Source organism: Neopsephotus bourkii, unplaced genomic scaffold (assembly GCF_033783945.1).
Source record: "Neopsephotus bourkii isolate Nb327-2 ecotype Australia unplaced genomic scaffold, CSIRO-AGI_Nbou_v1 NB_1634, whole genome shotgun sequence".
NCBI lineage: Eukaryota > Metazoa > Chordata > Aves > Psittaciformes > Psittacidae > Neopsephotus > Neopsephotus bourkii.
The window spans coordinates 9,479,911-9,506,827 of record NW_026902109.1 but is presented as its reverse complement, the minus strand read 5'-3'; the positions used below and the strand labels follow the sequence as shown (position 1 = coordinate 9,506,827).

The window sequence follows — 26,917 nt, the reverse complement described above, 5'->3', positions numbered from 1 at the left end:
AAGTTCTGGTATTTTGAGTGCCTTTGAAACATTAAGCTTGCTTGGTGGTCTGTTGGGTGCTCTGTAATGACTTTGATTAAGGTTGAGGTGTGTTGGTGAAGAAAGAATAACTTTGAAAGGCTTCTTTTAGCCTTTTCTTTCTGAAAAAGTCTAATGCCAAAGAATCATGCATGTTGGAATAAGTATTTCGAAACACTGCCACTGTTTTAGGGAACTTCTTGGAGCATGAAGAACGAGAAGTTTTTATCCATTCACCAAAGTTGTTACATTTTTAAGACTTTGGCGAGATGTATTTCATTGTGATGGGGAGAGGGGAGGACTTAAGTCTAGCCTTGCAAATGTTGGAGAAGCTGGTTTTTCCTACAAATAACTTCTGTTAATATAATCTAGAAATAAAGTTTCATAGGAAAAAAAGTTCATTTCTCTAATCTAATTATAGCGTTCTCCAAAACCAGAATTGTCTGTAAGCCTTATATTCAAAGGCTAATTTAACTGCTATTGTAAATTGTAAATGGGCCAAATTGATACTGTTATTATAGGAGATGATTATGTTTTCAAACAAAAAAAAACCCAAATGGATTTGTTTTCATAAAATGTAATAATGATGAGACAGTTGCATTCCAGCTTCTTTGGAAAATGGATTTAACTTACAGGGCTGCTTATGAAATACTCCGAGTCACTTTCTCTGATGTATCTTTGTTCAGCCATTTATTCCAAGGCGGGGGGGGGGGGGAAATCACACAGTTAATGCAGCTGATGTGCTGACCCATTAAATAATTCTTTCAGCTGCTTTTCTCTGGAGCCTTAAAGTACCTACAGTTTGCATTCAGCACTATGTTCACCAAGGAGGCCATTATACTCTGAGGTATCACAGAGTATTTCTCTGTGAAATGACAGATACTTTCCTAAGAGATTTCCATGGCACAGGTAGATGTAAGTTTGTGTTTTGTTAGTTTCCTAATCCATTTCTCCACTTCTCAGGTTAGAGCTGCCTCTCAGACCTCTGCTGAAAGATGCTTCCCCTTTATTTTGTATTGCCTTTGCTCATTTGATTTGTTTTGTGCTACTGTAGCTATGTTGGCTTTGACTTGTGGTTTTTCTCTGAAAATTCAAAGGGTGACGCAAGGTTATTTCCCTAAGTTGCAGCACATTGCCTAGTTCAATGTGTAGTACGCATTATAAAAACAGTCTTGATTTTTGCACTAAAATGCATAGGGCTTTTTGATACATTTCCTGCTGCCTTCTCTGAGACCTTGGAATATTTTGAGCATCAAGGTTCACTCGGAACAGCCATGTTAAAGTCCTAAAATATAGTGATGCCGAGTCTGAAAAATTATCAGGATTTCTGGATCTAAGTCTGAAGTTGCAGTAACATATGTGGCATTGCTGTGAGGTTCTGTCGTTACATATTGGAAAAAAGTGACTTCTGTGTCCATGGAAAATGCCAAGTCTCAGGAAAAGCTTTCAGAACATCTTGCACAATACAGCCTTTCTTTCTGAAGTTACAAACTGTACTGAGAGGTGCTAATGCTACCTGAGGTCTGTGTCTGCTGTTCTTTTTTGTAATGAATAAATCCACAGATAAAAATCTAGTGTTCCTGTTCCAGGTTGACAGGTGAGATGCCAGATTGCCTCTCTGAATTCCAGTCCTGGAAATTCCTAAGATTAGTGTTGATATTCTGTGTGTAAAGAATGTGATACGACATAGTTTTTCAAGAGATTTGATACTTTTCTTTACAATCTGAGATTTTTTTTTTTGACACAGCACTGTTTTAGTAATTACCGTAATCTAGGCCTGCTTTTACGGAATATATTTCAGAATCTTAGCATAAAACACAAGACAGAGATTTTCTAACTGAACTTTCAGTGGACTATTCCATTCTTGTAGCTCACAGTTGAAGGAAAGTAAGTTTAATAATACATATTTAAATGTTTCTGCAAATGAAATTCAAGGAAGCACTAAAAATTGGATGGACAGTGTTGCCAGTGCAGGAAAAATGCAAAGCAGATAAATTCAATTTTAATTGTTCACTTCTGCAATAGGCTTCCCTGCTAAAAAGGTTAAAAAAGCCCACCAAAATTTCAAACAAAAGCATAAAAAAGCTCACACCAAATCTCCCCCAAACCAAACAAAAAACCCCCAGATCCGCACAAACAAAACAAAAAAACAACCAAACAAAAACCCAACAATCAAACCATGAGGTGTGGATTTCAGAGTCCTAGATGCTGTTCACAGACCTTTCTTCATAATGGAGAAACTTCGTAACTTCACAAGCCCAGCAAAGCCAAAGCTCCTTTATTTCACTTGTGGGTCTCCCAGCTGTAGTTGGCTTGAATGCCAGGGGCTGAAAACACTGGTGAGACTTTACTAGATGTGAAGCAGCACATGTACCATTTCATTAGCCAGATTACAGGATGGCTCTAGTAAAGAGAACTTCTAATATGGGAGGAAAATAACTTAATTACTTGACTATATCAGCTCAATGAGGACTTGTATCCAGGAGCAATCTGAACTAACGACAAAGAAGAGCAAGGCTTAACGAAATACAACTGTAAGCATCAGTTTTGAGGAGCATACCTGTATCTTTGGAACAGTGTTATACTTCTGGAATTAACTGTGCCATCTGTTTGTTTCTGTCTTTTTCTAAAGATCCCTTCATGGTTGTCACTGGTTTGTGTGGTCAGTAAGACTTCTAATATATTTAGCTTATAAACTTGCAGTCTCAGAATGCTCTATTTCCCACCTCTTCAGCTGAGACACCTAGGACTATGTTAATGCTTGTTTTGGTACATTTCATTTTGGCCAATGACAATAAAATTATTACGGAAAGTGTCAGGCATAGCAAAAACCTAAATAAACAATAAAAAATGCTGACTAAAATTAAGCACTGCAGGATATAGAAGTTGCCCTGAAACCTTCTGCTAAAGGAATGTATGAAGATCAGTCATCTCTAACATGCTTACTTTTATTCAGTTTACCTCCTTCTTCATTATATATTTCATCAGCAGTATAACGATGTTGAACTTAGAATTTTCTTGATTTAAATTACAGTAGCAGTTATCCTGTTATTGTAGTTTAAGCATTGAAGCTTAGCCTTTTGCTTTGAAAATCAGTTCTGATGCACAACTTAACCTTTGTGTCAAACATGCACTTTTGCTTTTGGTGATAAAGATCAGATTCCTGTAATCTTTTTTGGATAACAGAATATCTTTTGCGTACCAGTGTCTAGCACTCAACTCTTTTCTGGTGAGCAAGCCTGCTCGGTTTTGGTTTTGTTTTTTTCCTTCCTTTGGATCTCCTAAAAAATTGAATCACCTTAATTGGTTAAATGTTTTTAGTCAGTTAATAGTACATCAAAGTCCTCTAAGGCAGAGTCCTGTTTGGACTTCAAAATCTTCTGCAGAATTACCCTTGGGCACTTAAACAAATCTGGGTTGTTTTTCCCAGGGAAATTTACTGTGGTGTTGCCATCTAGTTGGTCTTTGAACATCTTTCCAATTTTAGCTGAGACAGACAAATGAGCTCCAAGATCATAAATACCTTGAAATGGTCAGGTACAGGGAAAAAGGCCTTACATGCTCCCGTATTGAGAAAAAGGTCAATATGCTCATCTTATCTGTGAGGAGGAAAAAAAACACTAATACAAAAGAGAGCGCCAGTAGAAAACAAGCTTCATTAGTGTCGCTGCTTACCAAACTACTCATGTCTTTGCCTGGCTTGGTTAATGCAAACTAAAGATTTCTCCCCTATGACCTATTTAGTTTAAATTTGAAAATCTGGCAAGGCACGTGTGCAGAGTGCTTTTAGGATACCTGGAAGGTCTCGGAGAGCATTGCTTAAATAAAAGCATTCGAGATGATCTTACGAAGCTATTCATAAAAGTGTTTATGTGCTAGCAACATCAAAAGTGCAGAATTATTCTATTGTCAGTAGTGGTTGAAACATTTTTACCAAGAAGGGGTTTGCAGGTTTGGTTTGGTTTGGTTTGATTGGGGGTTTTTTTGCCGGGGGGGAAGGGGGGCGTTCCGATTGAAAATTACCTAATTTAAATGGGATAGTTCAGCATCACACAGGAGTATAATTCAAACAAACCTACATATTTCAAAATTGTGTCTTAGTTGATACAGAGTACCGTTAGTCAATATTAATCACAGCAGCAGCTCCAAGTCTTAGCACAAGGCACCAAATTACTGTGCCAGTTCGGTGGGTGAAAACACATCCTGTATTTCTAGAATGATTTGCATGTTTGTAATTATTGGAGTCAACCAAGGAACTTTTCAGCTTTTAACCTATGATAGGAGAATCCAGTTCTGTTCCTTTGATTTTCTTTGGGAATTATATCCAGGGCCTGGCTTCTTCAAAAGTATTTCAGGATTTTTTATTTTTATTTTTTTTAATTATATGTATCAAAGCAATTTGATTTTACTCCTTTAATGGACAAGTTGCAGCAAAGGACTAAGTTGACTTCTGTGTAGATTTAGAAGCAATTTTGCTTTAAGTTAATGAGAATTGGTCTTCGGTATTTTTCCTCTGTTAGATGAATTTGATCAAAAGATCTTTAAAAGGTCAGTTATTTTCAGAGGGGTTGTTCAGTTGTTAAGCCCTTGTACTAACATTGCACACCTAAACTGAAACGTAAGGTGGGCTGGGATGCAGGAGGCTGGTTCTGGTGGGTGCCTTGCAGTAAGGCATCCTGCTGCCCTGGTGCTGCCAAGCCTATTTAAATTTACTGCAGTTTAAGAAATGTTTGAGCCTTATTCTAAGAATGCTTATTTTCCCCAGACTAGGTAAGTTTTGTGTCCTTGTGAGTGTATTTATAAATTTGCTTGCCTCATTTGCTTTTGACTGCCTCCTTACCTAGGTGCTTGGCCAGGCCTCTTTACTGGATGCAAGTGCACTTGAGATAAGATTAACCAGTCCAACCTGCTTATATTTTTGCAGTGCAGTTTTCAAATAGTAGCAGCTTCTCTGGAATAGATAGGTTTTCTAAACTGTTTATAGATGAAATAGTGCTTCTCTGTGCCCGTTTTTGTTTCCAGCATGAAATTTATGGTAGCTTCTGGTTTGTGCCACGTAAGAGAACATAAGCTGCTCTCCAAGGGATGATGCTTCAACACAAGTTTAAAGGGGGAAAAAAAAAAAACAACCAAACAACAAAACTGGAAAATAATTTAATTAGATGAGTGAACTGCAGATTTACTGTCCAGAACTGAGTAGTAGAACCACTGCTAAGGCAAGTACTGAATACACTGAAAGGCTGTTTCAGAGTCTGACTCCTTTCTGAGTTGATGACCGTGTTTTTTTAATAATGTTTATAGCAGAACAAGTAAATATAAACAGGCTGCCTTTGTGAGAAGTGAGATCCATTCTTCCATCCTGTAACTGTAGTGAAAAGTATTCTTATAAATCTCTTGATCTCACTCTCTTGAAGACGCCCATCTACTGTTTAGTTTGCCTGTTGCTCAGAGGTGTAGCAGTAAGCCATTAAATAAGCACATATAAAAGGCAACCTGGGATTCACAGGAGTGCAAAATGGGAAATGGTGACTTGAAGCTTGCACAAGGGGCCAGAGGTGCTATAATAATTATGACTGTATACCTTGTAATGTATATTTTATGTATCGTGACAGTCTAGCCAGGAAACTTGAGCTCCATCCAGTACTGTGTTTGGCTTTAAACCTGATATTTCTGATACACAGCGGGGTTTTTATTATGTAATTTCTTCAGTTACACATGTGTAAATGCCAGATGCAAGAAATGCTCTAGCACTTCAATAACTTTCAATATGGATATTTCATGTCTTTTACCTTTCACAGATCTTCTGGAGTTTTCAGAGGATACACCTGGTGTGCTTGAAGGCAATAAGAAATCCACAAATAAACAAGGTGATAAATCTAAGGAAAACACCAGGAAGATTTTTAGTGGGCCAAAGCGGGTGAGTAATAATACTGAGACCAAGGCAAAGTTATTTTAACTAACTCTTCAGTATTGATGTTCCCTCCTATGTAAGTACCAGGCTTTTGTTTATATCTGCACTTGAAATAATTTGTCAGGTTTTTAAGATTATATTGGGAAGAGTAAAATTTTCAAGTGCAAAATTTTTGTATCAGTTACTAGGAATTTCATTTTAGAAATGCAAGCCTAGGAGTTGCACAATGGTAATGGGTAACCTGGATGTATTTCTTTCTAGGTGATTATTAAGCACCAGTAAATATCGTGGGGGTTTATTTTGTTTCTTTTTTTGTTGCTCTCCTAAGAAATAACTATCATATCATAGGACTGAACCTTTCTGAAAGCTTCAAAGGTGTCATTGGTGTAGTCTTCAGGACTCGTCCGTACGACAAGTGCCTTTGTAGCCTGTGGATATGTAAGATTTTCTTGGTTAAAAAACAACAAAAAGCCCACAAAAAACAACCACTGAACACCGCCACCACCAAAAAAAAAACAAGAACCCCAGTCCCACCCCAGTATACCCAAACTATGTAGTATTCAGTATGAATTTGCCCTTTCATTACGTGAATGGAGCTTATTCATTTTGTTGATGGTATGTGGTTTATCTTACCTGTTATTATAGGTTATTAAGTATTTTGAGGCTTGTAAAAATGTGCATTCAGCAAAAATTGTGTTTAGCTATTAGGTGAAAGTTTGCAATAGTGGGATCCATGTAATTTCCACTAAATGAAGTTTAATGACTTGGTTGTCCAGGATACCCGTTTCTTAATGCTTAAGGCTTTTTCTTATGGTTTTTGCATAATATGTTCCTGTTGTCTGGTGAAGAGAGTAGCTGTCTCACCAGCGCTGCAATCTAGAACTGATGATGAGAAAAAGGGGAAAGTGGAAGAGGGAAATACGCTCGTATTTCTCTCTCTCTTTGGGTTTTATAAGTTGTGCAAGGTGTGGCATTTGCATGTTTTAATAGAGACTCCCTTTATGTGTTCAGCCTTCTGACATTTCTGAGAATTTATTTTAAAATTATTTTCCTAGATATTTTACCTAAAAAATTGCAATAATTAAATTGCACTAAAAGGTAGCTAATTACTTGTGTTGTATGATGGTTCACTTGAAGTAATTTCTTAAGTTTTTGTTGGGTTTTTTATTGGTGTTGCAGAACAGGAAGATTTGTTGCATCCTCAGCTGTGTTGATATATAATAATTTTCCATTTAAAAATGTCTATCTGTGGGTAGAGGAAGGAGGACAAACTTGTTTTATTTCCCAAAGCATGGAGGAGAATATTTTCATTTGGGGCAGTCCAGTAAGTACTGTCAGTTGTAATGGCCTTTTGAAAAGAAGCATTGCTTCTTGTCTCTTGACTTGGGAGAGAACAGGGAGCGCCTGACTCCTGAGTTTGAAGTCAGGCTGTTGATAAGTGAGAAGGGTCTTTTCAGAACTGAAATAGTATTTCTTGAAGATCAGAGATCCTCAGCTTCTGCTGATAAAATAATATTTTTTGGTTTTAAGTCAGCTCCTATCAGTGAATGTTACACTAGACTCCGAAACAGAAGTACAGGGCATGTAAACTCAACTGTAGCTTTTTTTGCTGTATTAGCAGCATAAAACAGCTGTAGGTATTCTGGTAAATATGGGATATTTTTCAATGTTTAAATATATGTATGCTTCAGATACTGTTCTATAATAGCATTTTATGTGTTTCTTGTTTAATTTTTATACTTTAAATACTTGCAGGTTTATATGGAAACTTTTAATTAATTTTGAATGTCTGTATTGTGAAATTATATGGAAAAAACCTTACAGCAATATTATACTTTATAAGAGAGAATGGTTTCAACTCTAGAAAATTGTCACTTGGGAATAAACTTAAGTCAAGTGGGAAAGGTGAAAATTAAATAGCCTTTTTGATCCTGCAGTCATATAATGGACCTACAAGTAGAAATTGCTGCAATTGCAATTCAGATTTTAAACTGTAATGGTCTCTAATCATACGGCTATTTCATGGAGTTACTGAAAAAGCTTGTAAAGCTTGTTCTGATGGTAATTAGAGATGCTATAATTATCTTCCTAAACTACAGATATAGACTCTTAATCTCAGTTGCATCTTAAGGGACTTGTAATTCTGGGAATGAAAAATTGAACTATAAGTATTAACCTGACCACAACTAAACGATCCTCTCCTAAAATACCAAACCCAGCAACCTACCACCTCTGGAATGTCTTCACTGTTTCATTGCCTTTTTTTTTTTTTTAGTAGAAACCAGCAGATAGAGTATTTATGAATTTCGTCTAGGAGGTGATGTTAGAGGTATGGCACTTAGTATCACACTGAGCTGAGAAGTACAGTGTTCTGTGTTACTGAGGAAGCAGCAGGTGGTATTGTCAAACTTCGGTAGGTCCAGCAAGCTGAAGTGGTTTTTTTCCAGTTTGTAGTCAGCAGGACTCTCGCTTACGTTTGTGGTTTTGAAACCTGACCATTGTACTCTAAAGTTAAAGTCCAGTTCTTGAAACTTTGATCGTATGTGTAATAAAAGATTACAGACGTTATTGACTTAGTGAATAAGTGTTCCTGAAAGTTGCTTTTAATGTACGGAGTCTTGCTGAAATAACTATTCACACACATAATAATGAGCAAAAAAGTTGCAGTAGGACGCATGTTATGGTAGGTATGTGAAGTCTCAACCATAATTCTGCTTTTAAGTGAATTAAATCTCTTGATCCTGAGTCTGAGTTACAAGAGGAATATTATGTTCTGTAGCAACATAATTATGTACTTGCAGAACACAAATATTGGCATTACTTGACTTGCAAATTATGGGTGTGAAGCGTACATGAGTAACATCTGCAGAAGTTTGTTTGCAGCTGTTTACAATTTTAATTCAACTGGTTCAGTAACTCGTGCTCTAGCATGTAGGTTTGAGAACTGTGGGGCTGTGATGTGCCCACCTGCTGGTCCCTTTGAGCTTAGTTCCCTTTTTACAGATAAAACTAATTCTCATTTATCAGGTCAAAACCAGTAAGGTATACAAGAGCTTGCTCTTTTGTGCCAGACCTGTGCTGTCAGCTCAGCACTTCTGTTGTCCAGCGTGTTGTTAAGGAACACCAGGTCCTCTGAACAGCAAATTTTCTGTGATGGCCCTCTGCTCTTAAACTGGAAATGAATGTTTAAGAGTGACTTGCAGCTCTGTGCTGATCCTAGTTCTGCCTGTGGCCATAGGAAGCCAATGGAGACAAGGTGAATACTGATTACGTTTGAATATTCCAAGGTAAGAATATAAATAGAGTTGCAAATCATAATTACAAAGTATGGGAACCTTTCAGCTTGAGGAGCAAGGAAGAGGGGGAAGACTATAATCCTTCTGTTAGTGCTCTTCAGTGCTACTGAGACATATGGGAAGACTTACTGTGTTTGGGACAAAGGAGATACAATAGTAAAAAGCACTGACTCAAGTAGGTGTGAAAGACTGTGTTGTGTTTTCTCAAAGCAGCATGACATTTCAAGGTATTAGATGACTGCTATATATCAGAATGTTTATTTTTCTTTTTCTGTGCCTTAGAAATGAGTCTTTTGGAATTAATTTCTTAGATGTTGATTTTTTTTTATTTTTTTTTTTGCACTGAGTATATTTCAGAAAGCTTTCATGCTGGTGTCAGCAATTCAGTTTAGCACCTATTAAAGACTGAAATTTTCTTGAGAGAATAAAATAGACATTTCTGATGATTGGTAACATGAGGAAGAAAGTACTTGCTGCACAGATGGTCTGCAGTGGTGATTTGTGGACTATTGTTCAAACTAAAAGCTAATTGCCATGCTAGTTCATTGCTTAGTGACTTTTAACTTCATTCAAATTTGTGTATTTCCCTTAACTCACTTTTTCGATAAGAATTTAATGTTTATAAATGAATTTAAGCTAGCTTTAAATAGTATTTCTTATTCTCTTGCCTTGCTATGTGTAAATTTGCTTGTTGAGGTCTTGGCTCTAGAAAACCTGTCTGTTTTGCCTCTCGCTCAAGTAATACTGTGCCATGAAGTGACCTGTGCAAAGTACTTTCCTTGTTTTTAACAGTGTCATTGCTTGAAATTTATTCCACTAGTGTGGAATATATTTGTCAGGAAAAGCAGAGATCTTGTATTATGTGTTTAAAAAAAACCCCAACCCAACAGAATCCCTCAAACTCAGCCTACTGTAAGGCCTGGTTTTGTCTGAAAGACAGAAACTACTCACAAGTATTTGGAGATGCTGCCTTTGCTCTTTTTGCTTCACCTGCTCACTCCTCTTCCGTTGCTCCTTTCCCAAGGTTGTGTATTGAACAGAACTGCAGAACTCATCTGTGTTTAAGAAATAACCCACTAAAAGGAAACATTTAACAAATCACAGTTTAGTTCACTGGAGACTATAAACAGTTGTATCCACTCAGCTGAGAGAACTGAAGAAGAGAGATTAAGTCCTCTTAACCTGGTTAAGTCAACATTACAGCTGGGAAGTGCTCACTAACCACAGCTGGCGTTAGCAGGATTACAAGTATTACTTTGATCAAGTGACATTAATAGTCATGACAGTAGTGTTGAATACATGAATGAAATCATTGCTGAATTCAGACATGGCTTAGCCAACAAACTGCTTTTGAATTCTGCATCCAAGACAGAAACTTCATCCGATCATAACCCTGCAACTGTTTATTGCTTTTCATGTTTTATTCAAGCTTTATGAATAATCGCTGTGCTTTGTGCCCAACAAGGTACAGATACGCGTGCAAGATCCCAAAGCGTGCTTTTGAACAGATGAGTTGGAAGGTATTGTCAAATCAGTACTGTGTGAGGAGCTTTAATTCCCAGTTATCAAGTGTTTAACCAGAAAAAAATAATTTTTTTTCTTCTGTGTGCCTTTAATTTGATCTGCAGCTAGTCTGTAGTTCACTATTTAGTTGCATCTTTCTTGCCCTGTAAGTAGGTTTGGGTGGTTGTTTTTTATTAAGTTGCTATATTCCTGTTACAAATTTTAGACACTGTAACTGTCAGTCCTTGAAAATAAAGTGTATGTGAGATCCTGTTGTTTCTAATGGATTTGCTGTAATAGAATCTTAAGGGTATGACCTGTGAGATGTTTTATAGGTTGATGTAAGCTTTTTCCACATGCTGACTGGAGGAAGCTATAAATACTGACTTGAAACAAATGCTGTGTCTAAGTTTACTTGAAATCCAGGATGAAATAGTTGTACCTGATCTTTGGAAGTGTTTTGAAATTGAAGAAGTCTGAAACCATGCATGGCTCTTGGTTTGACTGAGTTATCTTAGGGCTAATATGATGATGACATTTGTGTGGGAGGGGAAAGAAACTGGGCTGTGCTGTGATCTGTAGTTTTCCATTTTGCTTGTATTACACTTCGCAGTAGATGTTTATCAAAGACATCCTGCATGCATCATTTATTTTTGCTTGCCTGCAAATCAGTCTGCATTCCCTCCAATTTTTAAAGATTTCTAAAATTTTATTTATTGTATATGAAGGTTAATCTATCTTTAGTGCCCAACCTCAGGTAGTTTTGGCTCATACTTTTTCCATAGCTTATTTTAAGTAAGTAGTCTTGGAAAATCATCAACGGAAATGTTCTAAAGTTTTGCTATGTTAGTTGTAGCCCTTTCCATACATTTAATGGTACACTTATCAGAACTAATTTTAAAAAGAGCTGCTGGTCTCTATATTGGATAACTTTAAGGAAAAGTGTCCCATCAAAAGGATGAACAGCTTTAACAAAGCATTTTTTCAGTGACAGTGAACTGTTGATACTGCACACATTGAGCTGCTGTTAGCATCCTAACTTAGGATGTCAAAATTGCCTTTTTTTTCTTTTTTTTTTTTCTTTTTTTTTTTTTGTAATAGGAAAGTGTATTACTTGCCATTGGCTGTTTTGACTCTGAGGAGTCAAGCTGTATTCTGAAAGTCACAATACTCTTTGAACTCTCTGGCTTGTATCATTATAGTGTTGAGCCAGCAGTCTTTCATCAGCAATTTGACAAACAGTGATGGTCGGATCTGACATCCTGTGACAGCATGTTGCTGCTTCTGCAGTACATGCCTTTCATTTACTGCTTGGTGCTTTTCTGGCAGGTGGTCTGCCCAGTCCTGAACTCAAGTGATTTTTATGGGGCTTTTTTGTCCAAAAACTGTAATGATGTATGAGAGATGAGCTCTTCTGAGTTCCAACCAGTTATAAACAGCATTGGTATTTTAAGAAACTTTTATATTGCTGGAATCTACTAATTAAAAAATAAAATATTAGGTAAGAATAAATCTGTTTCTGAAATAGTTGATTTGTTAAAACCCAAAGCTTCATATTGATATGATTATTTCACTTAATCTTTGTAAACCCACATTATTCAGTAAGCACATTTATTTAACTCTGACTTCCTAGTGCTTACCGTTCAGGGACTGTTTTGTTTATTTTTTTTTCTCCTTCCATTATTAATGTAAATAGACCAAAACCAAATCTTAGTTTTTAAGTTAGTAAACAGGATACTGATAAGAACTGGCAGGTTTTTAGGATTAGTCACCTTTTTTGAAGATCAAGTAGCCACTGTAATTTTACTGAATTGAGTTGGGCCTAACACCTTGAAGCCATCTCAGAGTGGAAGCAAATGCCTAGAGTTGGTCTGCTAACTTCAAGATAATCGTTTGATGCTGATCAAAATTATTTTCTTCCCACTCCTTCATATTAAGCTGTGGTGAAGAAGGGTGTGTCCTTGTGTCCTGGTAGATGCTGAGCTGAGATCCTGCCACCTGGCAAAACTGTTCCCTTATCTGTTCTCCATATGCAGCTGTTGGGTGGAACTGTGGTAGCAGTATTCTTGAAAGTACGTGTCTTCTCCTGTGCAGTATCAAGAAAGATGTTGTCAGGTCAGAGAAAGGTAGGGATATTAAGTGCAATGTGAAGGTAACAGGCTACATCCTCATAGAGGCAAGAGAGACAAGTGAAAAATAAGCATGGAAGTCCTTCTCTCTACATATGTACCTACGTTTTTCAGGGAGTAGAGAAATCAAGTTGAATGGAAAATGTTTAATGTTGCAGTGGAAACTGCTTTCTTTTTCCAGCTCCTTTGATAGTAACTCTTAGGTAAGAAGCAAAGATGCATTAAAACATTTTTTAATCAGGTTCTCTTTTGCATCTTCATATTCTACCCTCTCCTTCTTCCCCCACGTTGCACAGTTCCTAGTAATTAACTTGGTGTTTTAGTAATCAGGCAAAATTATCTTCACAGCTCCCATGTACTGTATGGTTGGTGGACTCACCTCTCTCTGACTTTGTGTATGTTAGATAATAGCGTGATGCAACAAGAGCATATCCTGAGAGTGAAACGGTGCTGAGGGCAGAATGTCCCCATGATACCCATCTAGAAGTTTTTGCTTTGAGTTAGCTTTATTCTGATCTGCTTAAGGGAATGCCCAGTAACAGCTGGTGTGAGGTGTGTGCTCCCTGGAAGAGCATCTTCAAGATGGGTTTCATCAGAAGTCAGTCAAATAAGCGTACTCAGAGACTCAGTGATGCAAACCAGTGTGGTCACTGGAGACAGCTGGGAGATCTATTTGAAAAGTGTTTTACTGATCCCAGTGGAAGCACCTACATGGGTGTGCACACACATGTACCCAGCTGTATGACCTCTGGAATTTCAGTGCTGTTGAGGTTTTGTGAGGCTTTCCTGTCAGTAGATTGATACACTTTAAATAGATCAGGATTACCAGGAAGTGTGTGCAGGGGGACATGTGTGTGTCTCTGCCTTTAAGTAGCAATAAAGAGGGCAGGAATTTAGTCTAACAATTTTTACAAGGATATGTTTGTACCAATCAGTTACTTACTGGCAGACACAGGGTGTTTTTTTCTCTGGACGAGGCCTTGGGTGATAGGGTTTAGAGCGAGGTGTCCCTGCCCATGGCAGGGGGGTTGGAACTTGATGATCTTAAGGTCCTTTCCAGCCCTAACTATTCTACGATTCTGTGATATGTTTCCAGCATTGTGGCATTATGTCGAAGCTATTGTACCTCATCCCTTTTAATTAGACATAACATAAATTTCAGGACAAGTCAGTAACCATAACCATATGGCTTCTGAGTGACCAGCTTTGAGTGTACTCAGTATAAGCAGCATACAGAACACCATGAGCTATTTCTGTTTAGGAATGAATCTCACGTTTATCAGACTGTCCTGTTTCTTCAAGATAAATTTTCATGTCTCACTTGGGTGTCTGACCCATTGTCTTGCTCTGCCCTGAAGGCCTCCTTTTGAGCTTTGAGGAAGGAAAAACATTTTGCAGTTTGACAGAAATCTGATGCAAGAAAGGCTTCAGTGACATTTTTCCCTCTTGCTCATCATGTTGTCTGCTGCTGCTACTCTTCAACTTTGTCTGACTAACAACTTGTAGTTGTCTAGCTGTGTGCATGCATAATGTTTTTTGTGTACTGCATGAAATGGTGTAGCAGCTCACGATTAAGTGGTCCATGGCACCTAGAGGTGAATTATTGGCACTAATCTGCTACTGTGATCCAAATAATGGAGATTTAGTTCACATTTTGAGCAATGAATAAATGACTTCGTCCTACTTTGCCTCTGGTTTTTAAATGCTGTTGAAAACTGCTGTCTTATCTGGAGTCCAAATTAACTTTCTCCTGTGTTGCATACACATGGCTCAGCCTTTGCTGAATTGGTACTCCATCCTCCTCTTTTGAAGTGTAATTTCTTTTTCTTTGCTTTGAATTGGATGTTAATTCCTTTCCCTTTTCAAAAGAAACAGTCCATTATGAATAGTTCTGTCTTGCATAACATACTTGTTATCTTTTTCCTGTTCAAACTGAGACAGGCAGGACAGAGCAGTACTCTTAATGTTTATGAATACTGAGTGGTAAATAATTATATATTTTGGTTAATTGGTTTGGCATTTTTTTGGAACTGGAAGCATCTAGCATACAGATACAAATACAGTCAGGATATGTGTTAAAAATGGCTTCTTTTTTTTTTGGGGGGGGGGTCTTTTTCCATTATCTTCTACCTTGGAAAGCAATTTTGCCTGCAAATAGCTGCTTTCTTGTTTTGCTAGTATTTTCAGCATGACTCATGTCCCTGGCTCTTATTTTCTGCTAGTATTGTATTTTTGAATGGTAGGCAGCACAGTATCCATATGTGCAGACTATCAACTCCTGAGAATTTCATCATGAGGCTTTCAGAGATGGGAGGTTAAGCATGACCCATAGTTTATGCCATTTAGAGATGATTGTATAAAACTGACAACCCTGTGCATTTTGTAAAATCCCTGGCGTTAGGTCTGGTTTTGCATCTCAGTTCACCTCCCAGAACCACATGTAGGGTCCCATAGTACAATACGGTTTATACCCTCACTGCAGTATTTGCAGACATCTATCTGAGTGTAAACAGTTGTCAGCTCTATACATATGAAAAAAGGGAATTCTTCTGCTATTCAGCAGAAGCTCTTACGGCTGATTAATATTGCAGAAGTTATTTGCCTTAAGAACACAGAATTCAAAGGAGTGATATATTTCCTCTTGCATTTATTCTAACTTAATCTTCAGAGGAAGATTTCCTAAAGAAAAGTCGAAATTATTTGAATAATTGCACAGTTGCGTTCTCTTTAAAGAGAGAAGGTAAGTCAGTTTCTTAAATTACTGCTGCTTAAATGTCAGCATTGCTTCTTCAGGGAAGCTTGTTATCGTAAGCATTTGAGTTGCCTTAAAAAAATCCACCACCAAAACCAAATAAACAAACCCATTTGCTTATTTGATAAAGCCCTTCTGAAAAGACTTTGTTCATTAGCATTCATTTGCTCTTTGATACTTTTCCTGGCTTCAGTTCTGTCACACAGTAATCTAAAAGCAAGTCTACAGATTTATCAGTATTGGCACTGTTTTCTTACAGTTGTTTTGGAAATTCATCTTCGTTTTGTGTTGCAGGTCAAAATGTAAAGGTTCCTTTAAGAGGTGATTGTAGAAGAGTGATCTGTTTGCCATATCCATGTGAGTTTTAAGAGAACTCCAAAGTACCTGCATAATCATAGAATCATAGAATAGTTAGGGTTGGAAAGCACCTTAAGATCATCAAGTTCCAACCCCACTGCCATGGGCAGGGACACCTCCCACTAAACCATGTCACCCAAGGCTCTGTCCAGTCTGGCCTTGGGCACCGCCAGGTCTGGAGCATTCACAACTTCCTTGGGCAACCCATTCCAGTGCCTCACCACCCTTACAATAAAGAACTTCTTCCTTATATCCAATCTAAACTTCCCCTGTTTAAGTTTTAATCCATTACCCCTTGTCCTATCACTACAGTCCCTAATGAAGAGTTAAAACTGATTAGAACATATTTATTTGGAAATAGGTGCTGGATTTTAGGGGTGTGCTGAGCTGTGTGCAGTCAGTAGACCAGATGGTAGGAGCTGCTGGGGAGCAGTTTCTACTGGTTAACAAAATATTACTAGAAGGGCATGGAATCACAGGTGAAATCTAAACACGGTTTAGATCTACAAGTGTAAGATATTACGAACTATAGTGGCTGAAACTAAACTTCAGTAGGTATTTGAGCTGTTAAGTAATTGCCATTTTCATTTCCAGTTTAGACTATATTACAAGAGAGCTATTAAATGAGATGTCATTTCTCAGAACAGGCATTAACTGGTGACATTACTTGATTTCTTACATGCAGCTTTCTTCTATATTGCATTGGTAGTGCCTAAGCAATCTGTAAAGTGCTTTGTCGCGAAACACTTGGGGATGCCCTAGCTTTTGATTTAATAAGGGATAAAGGAAAATCAGGGAAGAAAAGCCCATTTTTGACTGTTAAATAAAAATGAAGCCGTCTTTGTCTCAGGAAGCCTCTGAGCCCTGATTATTTAGAAGAAATTGTCTTTATCTCTTTGCCCTGTTGAGCTCTTTCCTACGCATCAGCTGTTGCTCTCTGCTGAAGAAAACACACTAATGCTGTGAGGACCTTTCGATTACGCTGGTGCAGCTGTTTGTATACTTTGTTCTTATGCTGTACTGAAGCACTGAACTTGATCTCTGTCATCTGTGCTTCCATGCTGTATGCATGTATATGAAACAGCAGTGTTAAATTCTGAGAAGCAGAGACTGCAGACACTCCTGTTGCATGGTGAGCAAGGGCCCATCCCAGCTCAGTAAGACAGCTTTAATGCCAGCATGATTCTGCTCCCCACGCACCTAATAAAGGCTGTGTTTGGTTTGTCATGGAGCACTGAAGAAAAAGGAACATGCAGATAGAGCACTGAGCCAGCAAGTGAGGTGTGCTCTTTCCTTGAAGAGGGATGTGGCAGCTTCAGCAGAGCCTGTTTTCCTTTGTGCCCCTGTTGTTTTTGCATGGAGCTGAGGAAGGCATACATCTAGGGTCCTGTTGGGTGGGTTGCATCTCCCTGCAGCATCTCCCTGCTGGGTGCACTGAGCCCAGTGCTGCTGTGGCAGAGATCTAAAAAGCTGTGCTGCTTGTAGCTACAAGACAGGAAATTCAGGAATATTAGTATATTAGTATCCTTTAAGCAGGGATAGGATACTATGTGAGATTAAAACTGAGATTTGGGACTATTAATAATGAATATCATATGTTAATAGGATTTATGGCAGCTGTAATGCAAGACAGCTGTCAGAACTGTAATAGCTAAGTTTCCCTGCAAGGTTAAGAAGAATTATGCATCAGATTGATATTAAATATATGCTGTACTTTCATGCTGGCTACTTGATAGTGTGTTATTTCCTTGAATTAGCCTGTATACCAGGATGTTGGCACCCAGAAACTTAGACCTTCTGTTACTAATCTTAAGTACTGAAGTAATCCATGGAGCAATTGTAATTCAAGAAAAAAGTAGTGAGTATCCAGAAAATACTCTGTTGGGGTTTTTTTTTCCCATTACAGATGTTTGTAAAACCTTGTGTCCTTCAATATTAAAAAAACATCTTCATTACTACGTTGTCCTTGGTTTGTTCATCACAAACCTTGAGTCAGATTTTGGTAAGACTTTGCTGCTCAGAAATGCAGTAAGCTTGGGAGAGAAGAGAGTTAACCTTTTAGCAATTTTTTTGTCAGCAGTTAACTTCTTTTTTCTAAAGGGGGTCTATATGACACTGTCTTCCTTTTTATAGACAGAGGTGTCCTCATAACTGTAGCAGCATGAGCTTAAAAACTGATTTCTCAGTTTAACTGTTTGAGCTTGGAGAGATTGTCAGGAGATTGCTCAATTTGATGCTTCTGTTACTTTGGAAAGTTAAAAATTGAAATGATCAAAACCCTTATTTTGATATTCCTGCATGTGGCCATGGTGGCTACATGTGGCTGCTGAGCAGCTTTACAATCCATTACCTGAAAACGTATTGTTTAAAAGAGCTTCCTCAGGAAACAGCTGAAGCTGTTGAGATGATAGCCATCGCATGCATGTTGTTGAACGGTACATGAGCACTGCTTTAAAAAAAATTAATTAAAAAGTCCAACTAAGTTAAGTTTCTTATGACCACATCAAAGCTCACTGTAGGAGGGAAGGAGTTTCTCTTGTCTGGAAACTAAAATGATGTAGTTCTTGACAGGTTTTTTGGGGCTGTGAAAACTCACAGATGAGACTTTTGTTCTGCTAATATTCTTTGAAGTTTTGTTTGTCAGGGCTTTCTCATCTCGTAGAGAATGGAAGGATGCAGCTCAGAAACATGTGACAGTAATGCCAAAACTTGAAAATCTACTTTGTAGCTTTTGACATGCCAAAACCTTGTTGTGCTTCAGAATCCATAGCTGGGGCTGCTAGGCTTGCTGCGCATAGCCCCTCTGTGGGCTGTACCTGAGCAAATATCAGCTTTAAATAGCTGATACCTTACATTTAACAGGATTTGGTTTTTTTAATGCCCAACTTTTTTTTTTTAAATAGATATCTATATTTTCTATGTTTAAAATGCTCTATAAGTGCTTGTGAGGAGGTGTGTAGTGATGCAGTTTACACAATATACAGCATGTTGGGAAACTGTGAAAATTGTAATACTGTATTAATCTGGAATATTATAATGCCATTAAATTGGTAAACTCAGCTGCTAGAAATGCAGTTCTGTCCTTGCATCCTCTAAGAATTAACATTGTGTTTCCTAAAAATTCAAGGACAGTAAATCTTGATTTAGTTTGGTTTGCCTCGAAACATTTCTGAGGAGGAAGGGAAAAAAAAAAAAAAGGCTTGATTTACCATATGGATTAAGGCATTTGAGTGTTTTCTCTTTCTCCAAGCATCAAAGTCTATGTCAAATCTGCATTTTGATTCTAAACTGGTCATATTTTCTACTGACATGATGTTTGCTAACATGTTTACTTTCTCCCTCGTAGGTGTCTGGTTTTGTCTATGCTAAGGTTGCAGACCTTTTGTCTTTGAATAAATTTAAACAGTAGAAAGACATAAAAATGTCGAAATACATGCACATAATGTCTTTTGCCATTTGAGTGGGTCTGTGTGTCTTTAAAACCATCAGGTACTTCAAAGTCTTCCAGATTTTCTGATATATATGATACAGAGAACTTAATGTTGCTGGGAATACAGAAGTGGGGGGAAATGAAATGCATTTTACTTGTTGGGTAACATTATTGCTACAATAATTTTTGAAGTGCATAGTGATTATTGGTATATTTGCTTTAAAAATAACTTTTATTTTTATCTTTTAGTCTCCCACAAAAGCTGTATATAATGCTAGACACTGGAACCAGCCAGAATCAGAGGCTTTGCCAGCACCACCGGTTTTGAAAACTCCCAGTGTCCCAGTAAGTAGACTGTAGACTGTTGGTTTGTTGTTTGTTTTTTTTTTCTATGTTTAGTAAATCCCCTTTTAAGATTCACTGATACATTTTGAAACCCAAGTTCTTGATATCTGGTCATGTCACAGTAATTCAGAATGAACTCTACTTTGTGAGATGAGCTGTTGAGTATTTGATGGGAAAGAAATTGTCCATGGAAATACCTACGAAGGGGATCTTTCATATCATTTCAATATACTGATACAAAAAAAAAACAAACCTTCAGGTTATGTTTCCTAATCTGTTGAAGTTCAGTTTTCTCACAATGGACTCCATTTCATCTTCTGAGAGAGCCCCTAGGATTAACTTGCTAATACCCATAGAAATCCACAACTTGCAAGTCAAAAAGGAAAAACTTCAAAAGAGATTTCATTTACTTTTCCTTTCTAATGGAGTTTTGTGAATTCCTGACTTGAGTCTTTAGACACTATGAAGAAAATAAAATTTACTGTATATAGCCAGAAAGGTTAATATAACCATAGCAGATACAAGCGTGTCTACAAAAAGTAGACAAGAGGAGAAAAGTTCTGAAAGAAGCTTGTTTGTTTGAAAATCAGCGAGTGTTCTAAGGCTTTAAGGTAATTGTGTTTTAATTCCTTTGAGACCCTGAGAATCCAGGGTCTTGGGCTTATATATGTGTAAAAGCTGTTATGGATTGTGTGAAGAGAGCATTGTACATTGTCAGTAATTTTAATTTCTTTTGGTGTCTTGCTTTCAGTGCTTGCCTGACGACAGAAAATTGGAAAGTAGATATTTTTGCAGGGTTGAGTCTTCAGCTTTTGCTGTTGTCACCAACTTCAGTTTTACCATTTTTTACATTTTTTTTTCCCTTTTAATTCCACATGCGTGTGTGTTTTGATACTAGCTTCTCTTTTATTTATGGATGGTTTTGGTTGCATCCTGCCAGCATTCTGGGCAGCTTTCCTTTCCTCCTCCTGCCTGGAGAATGCAGATGACTCATTTTAAAATAACCATTACCACTAATGTTTGAGGAGAGAGCAGAAATTTAAGTCCTGGTTTTCTCCTAAACCCCTTATGTGCATTTGAACTGAAGCTTTTGTTGCTTACTGAATCTGTATTGATACTGATTACTGTGAAGTTCTCTGATAGCTAACTTAAAGGCAGATTTTGAGTCTTCTCAGAGAGACTTTGAATATATCCACTTCAGGCTAGGAAAATGTCCAGATCATTTCTATTCAGCTTTTTGTCTTCTGTCAAACTTCTACTTTGTAACTGGAACCATCAAAATACTAATTCAGGAATATGACAGAGCTTTGGCTGAACAAACCAGTTACGGGAGTTCTCATTTTATAGTGCGCATCTGAAGTTACTTCCGTCACTTTTTTAAACCTTACTTTACATGTATATGATTAATATTAAAGAGTTAAAAGGTACATGAGCCTTGATCTAAATATTCAGTGGTAATTTCTGCCTCTTTAATTTCAGTAGAAATTTGTTACCTGAAGATCTGGATAAATTTGTCATAGATTTACCGTGAGAAACCTGTAGCATGTAAACCGCTTATGCCAAGTACTGTTTCTTACGGCCTTCCCAAGCTCCCTTGGAATTTACTTTGAAGGGGAAGCCATTAACCAAGACTTGGACGAGATATTTCAGTGCATCTCCTGTGTTCACAGACTGATAAGATCAGAGTGCTCCAGTATGTTCTCTGAACCAGCTTTTCAGGGTGATGTATTGGCACTTTTCCACTGGAGCCTAAGTGAGCAAATACTGAAGTGCTGGACAGTGATAGAATACTCTGTTAATGTAGCATTTTTTGGCTTATATTTTGACTGTCAATGTACAATGCACAAGAAGGATATCTCTCAAAATGTCCCCTGGAGTGAGAGTTATTGCATTCTCCATGCCTGCATATTAATTCTTTCTTTTTTTCAGTCACTTAAAAAAAAAATAATTGCTCATTTTTCTGCATAAGGAAACTTAAGTACATGATTTTATTTAGAGACTGAGGGTGAATAAATGGTCACTGGCATTGACACTTTTATATTTATACTTTGGCATTTAGATGTTGTTTTCCTGTATGTCTTGTTTTCTGTAGTTTGTCTTTGCATCTGAATTTGTGCCAAAGAAGGAATCAGAAGATAAGGTGACATTTAAGCTTATATAGTAGCATCAGACTAATACAGAGAAGCAGGTTGAGAAAAAAACTGTAATACTTTCCTGAGATGCCTGGCAATGTGTCAGTGATTATTACAGACCTAACATCAAGTTATCTGTTACCTTTTATAAGTTCAGAATAGGTTTTTCTGTGTTTTGTGTTATACTATGTTGTTCCTAAAACACACCATAAGTATGAATAAGGACAGTGTGCAGAGAATACCATGAAGTTACAAAAGTATACCCTACCTGCTTGAGTCATGCATCTCTTATTTCTCTGTGTGGCAATTTTTTATTGTCTACAAAATTCATATTGGTAGTCTGCTACCTCCAGGCAAAAAAGTTTGGAGTGTCAGGTTGGAGAGGTCAGTTGATAGTTGTACCCTGAGTACAGTAGTGTGGTAGCCTCCAGTAGTTAGAGTTGAGGAAAGTAGGCACAAAGGTTTTTAGTTCACTTTATGTCAAGGCAGTGATTGCTCATTGCTGTGCTTGAATCCACACCAGTGTACTTGATGGTTTGGTACAGCAGCCAGTTTAGTCCTGGCATCTCCAGTGTAAGGGGGTAAGATGCTTATCCCTATCAACAAATAACTGTTTTTAAAGGATGAATGTGATCGGTTTGCTTACCCTAAAACTTAAGGAACTAGTGTAAGTTCCAGAATTTCACTGGAGCTTTCCTGTCTACATAGAACTGGTTTTTGTATTTAAAAATGCATTTAATTTGTAACTTTTTTTTTGAGTAGCTACATTATCACACGGTTTAGGGTAGCTCTTGATAGTGTAAGGCAAGGACTAAACAGTCCCAAAATGTGAGTTTGACAATTGCACACCTGTACTGTTTCCTGATGTATTTAGTGTATGTTTACATGCTCAAAACACCTGCCCATTTTAGCACTTTCTTATTAATAGGTAAGGCTATCTTCAAAGGAGGCAATTCATAAAGATGATGGAGTTTTTAAGGCTCCTGCACCACCTCCCAAAGTGATAAAAACTGTGACAATACCTACTCAGCCCTATCAAGAGATAGTAACTGCATTGAAATGTAGGAAAGAAGACAAAGAAGTAAGTATTCTTAACAAATTTTTAAGATAAAGAATTATTAGTAATCCTAAATACTGAAGGAACAGTGTCAAAATGAAATTTGGCTTTCCTATTAAAGATAATATTTTTATCAAAGTAGTTGAATGGCCTTCATTAACTTCTTAATGTTTCCTTGCACTCAAAACTGAATAGATTTTTAAACTGTACTTGTTAAGGTTATAATTAATCCCAGGAGCAACTTACCTAGGTCACAATATTTGTCTCTTCCAGTTATACACTGTTGTTCAGCATGTAAAGCACTTCAATGATGTAGTGGAATTTGGTGAAAATCAAGAGTTCACTGATGATATTGAGTACTTGCTAAGTGGATTGAAGAGCAATCAGCCCCTAAACACACGTTGCCTTAGGTAAGATATCTTAATCTGAAACACTGACCTTACATTTAAAAGAGATATTGGATTAAATATTTACTAGTGAAGTGACCATGCTTTAAAATGCTGTTTGGATAATTACCTGGCACTTCTATAAAGATTATAAAATTGGAAAATAATCATCAAGGTGATTTATGATTTACTGTGAATATTCAAAAGCAGGGTGCTAGGAAGGTGAAATAAAAAAAAATTACAGTAGGTGACATCTTCAACAGATTTCCATGCTAAATTAAAAAAATCCCCACTTTATTTAGTGCAGTCTTACATGCAGTGTCTGCTCTGTTTTTTTTTTTTTAATGCAAAATTCAGTTCTAATATAAAATCTGTAAGACTGCAAAGGTTGCTGGCTGTTATCTGGAAGTAGTGCAGTAGAGATTCTGTTGAACTCCAACATTCCTGTTCGTTACCTTCTGTTGAGAACTAACATGGCTAGCATTCACTGGAGATGGTCTCAATATTAACTGGAAGCTTTATCTTGAACTGTTTGTTGTACTCTTGAATATGCAAGTTACTGTGAAGTTAGTAGCAAAAAGTGTTAGCCTTGCTTTGGAAAAGTGACTCGGATGTTATGTCCAGAGACTGGATACCAACGGTAATCAGACTGACTTCCTGTAACTATGTAATCATATTTTTAATTTTTTATTTAATTATTTTTAAGACTGGTAAATTTTTCTCTGTGTTCAGCAACACTAAAATGGTAGAGAAGGAAAAATTAATCCACAGAGACAGGTGATAAGGAAAGACTTGAGATCTGACTGTGGATAAGGAAAAGCTTTAATGCTTTTGAGAGCTGTTTTAAGAATTTATTCTTCATGTTCCTCAAAAACTATCAGTGAATATTGTTGCTGGAGTATAAATACAAGAAATCTATTATCCAGTTTCTATGTACTTTATGATAAGTATAAACCAACAGTTATGCGTGCACTTAACTTGCTTGTATGGCAAGCTTCCTAAGATCTGAAACTGACTTACTTACTTTCCAAATTTATATTGTGGAATGTAACTTGTATAAACACCATAAAAATTTTTTCTTTCAGTTAACAAATTAAAAGAAAAGTAAAGGAAATCAATATGTAAGGATAGGAATAGACGTAAAAGAATCAGAAACTGGTAGGTAAGCTCTAACTGGTGCTGTTGTGATTGGAGACAGAAAGACACTTGTTCTTTAAACACCACACTGTATGAATCTTTCATAGTAAGATTCCTCAATAGATCCCTGATTGCAGAATCATTTCCATATTATTCCACATTTAAAAGAAAACTATTTTTAATAGTCTATATGTTGCACTGTGCTAGAAATGGCAGGCAGCTTGCTAATAAAACCAGAGGAAGAATTCTATTATTAAAATAGAACTGTTACTCTGATCACTGATTAGACTAATAGATTTATCATATTTTTCCTGAAATCTTCAGTGTTTTAGTCAACAATGAATACAGCAATAAATACTAAAAATGCTTGAGGTTGGTTTTTTTTTTATAAAGGTATTGTCCAGCATAAGCAGAACTAATTAACTAGATAGATAATGGGGGAAGCTCACATTTATAACTTTTCATAATGCTTTGATCCATAATAAACTCTCCTGTGCCTCTAAATCAGAACTTTGTACTTAATTCATGGACGTTTCTTTTTCAGTTTAACTGTTTTAAATTATTTCCACTTTTGTTTGAAAGAAGCAAGTTCAGGGTACCCTTTGAAATCCTGTTTTTAGCCAGCCTTAAAATAGAGCAGATGTAGTTTGATGCTGGTAAGCAGCAGTTGAATAAAATGCTGCTCTGTTCACCAACTACAGACTTGCCTTATACAAATTTTAGAAGAAACATCCTAACAGAGTTTGTCTGAGGTACATGGTCAGCCACAGTCTGTAGACTTGTTTAGCTGCCATATTCGTAAATGTGCTCATTTTAGTTGTTCTCATCCAAAATTTGTTTTCTTCAGTGTAATCAGCTTGGCGACAAAGTGCGCCATGCCCAGCTTCCGAATGCATCTGAGAGCACATGGGATGGTGGCCATGGTTTTCAAAACACTGGATGATTCCCAACACCATCAGGTATGGCTATCTTGTGCATCTCATTAAAGTCTGATAATACCTGTCTACATCATATGAATTTTCTGTACACATAATACAAGGTCAAGCATCCAGTATAGCATGCATCTGGGACCAGTGGCTTCAGTTTTGAAATCTGTAGTGAAAAATAAGGGCACCTATGTTCCAATGACAGATTCCGCTTCCACTGTAATGAGCTGCTGTGTTTGGAAATTCTTTTTTTAAAAAGTCATTTTAGCTATTTAAAAAAAAGCCAACGTACTGTGCTTTGGAATGCTATTTTCTGTTAAGCTTTTTTTAATAGTTTTATTGTGTTTATAATTTCTTTCACGTAAAATACTTTTGAAAGGAATCCTTTCTCCTTTTTATTTAAAGATGGCTGTAAGTGCTCTTCTCCGGACTTGCTTGTATGTGAATTACTGCCTTTTCTGTAGCTGTTGTGGAGCATTTTTCATGTCCTGTGCTTGTCTCCTTGAACAGTGCTGTAATTGCAGTTGTAGGATGCTTTGAGTGTGTTCAGTATTCTATGGTTTACCTAGGAAAGGTAAATTTTAACTGCTTGTGGTAACGTGACTTGAGAGGCAAAATCTGAAGCAGTTTGGGGTTTCCTTCTTATCAACTTTACAAGTTCAATTCAGGTGTAATAGAAGATGCTTCTTGCAGATGATAATATTTTTCCAGGGGTTGGAAACTGTACCTCTGTGGGGTATCCTTTGAGGTATCGTTACAAAAGCTGAACATAGGAAATGTTACTTGAAGTGGGTAGTAGATGCGTATATCCAGTCATCTCTATTATTTGTATTTAATAGCTCTGGAAGAATGACATACAATGCAGAAGGAAGCTTTGCACCCACAGAAATAGGCATTTAAGAGATTGTATTTGACATCTTACTGGGGGGGGGGGAACTGTAGAGCTTTAAGTAACTTATTTAGAATAATAGCTGCTTTTCCATCTCCTTCAAAAGTTAGCAATGGTTAACTGTAAAACACAGGAACCAGGTTCAATGCATTTGTTACTTTGTGAGCTGTCAAAATAGTGCCAAGTGATACGAGAAATAAATGAAGTACAGTCACAGTATTTAGGACAGTTGCCACCACTGAGTTGCAGGAGATCTGCAGAGGACAGCTCCAGTTCTTTGGAGAATGTACAAGTCTGCTCGGTGTATTTTTGGCTGTCTTTTGACAGTTACCATTATTCCTTCATTTTCAAAAGAACTAGCACATACAGTTCAAAAGGAAATTGCATGCTATTATTAGCCTGCAGTAACAAGAAGCATTGATTATATTCACTATTTTCAGTGTATCTGATGAAACGCTTCTTGTCAGAAGGGGGAAAAAGGTAGTAACGTTTTAGTACTGTTACAGTGCATTCCTGGTGCAGGTTATACAGTATTAAAAAAATTACTGATTTATCAAAAAACTACTAAATGCTAAAGTATCTACTGACAGTATATGCTTCAACAGTGACTTCTGTATAAGCTTGCTGTCTCTATATCCTGCTCTTTTGT

At 37.1% G+C, this 26,917-nt stretch overlaps 1 protein-coding gene across 4 annotated transcripts in view; it reads left to right on the top strand.

Moving 5' to 3' along the window:
* Positions 1 to 26,917, top strand: part of WAPL (WAPL cohesin release factor) — a 72,202-nt gene that overhangs the window by 23,277 nt on the left and 22,008 nt on the right. For 3 of the 4 annotated variants that reach the window (XM_061373712.1, XM_061373708.1, XM_061373710.1), the window contains exons 4-8: positions 5,817 to 5,935; positions 19,646 to 19,741; positions 22,802 to 22,954; positions 23,204 to 23,340; positions 25,301 to 25,412. In XM_061373712.1, the coding sequence (XP_061229696.1) occupies positions 5,817 to 5,935; positions 19,646 to 19,741; positions 22,802 to 22,954; positions 23,204 to 23,340; positions 25,301 to 25,412 (617 nt within the window). The remainder of the gene's footprint in view (positions 1 to 5,816; positions 5,936 to 19,645; positions 19,742 to 22,801; positions 22,955 to 23,203; positions 23,341 to 25,300; positions 25,413 to 26,917) is intronic. The other variant, XM_061373711.1, reaches the window with a different exon arrangement.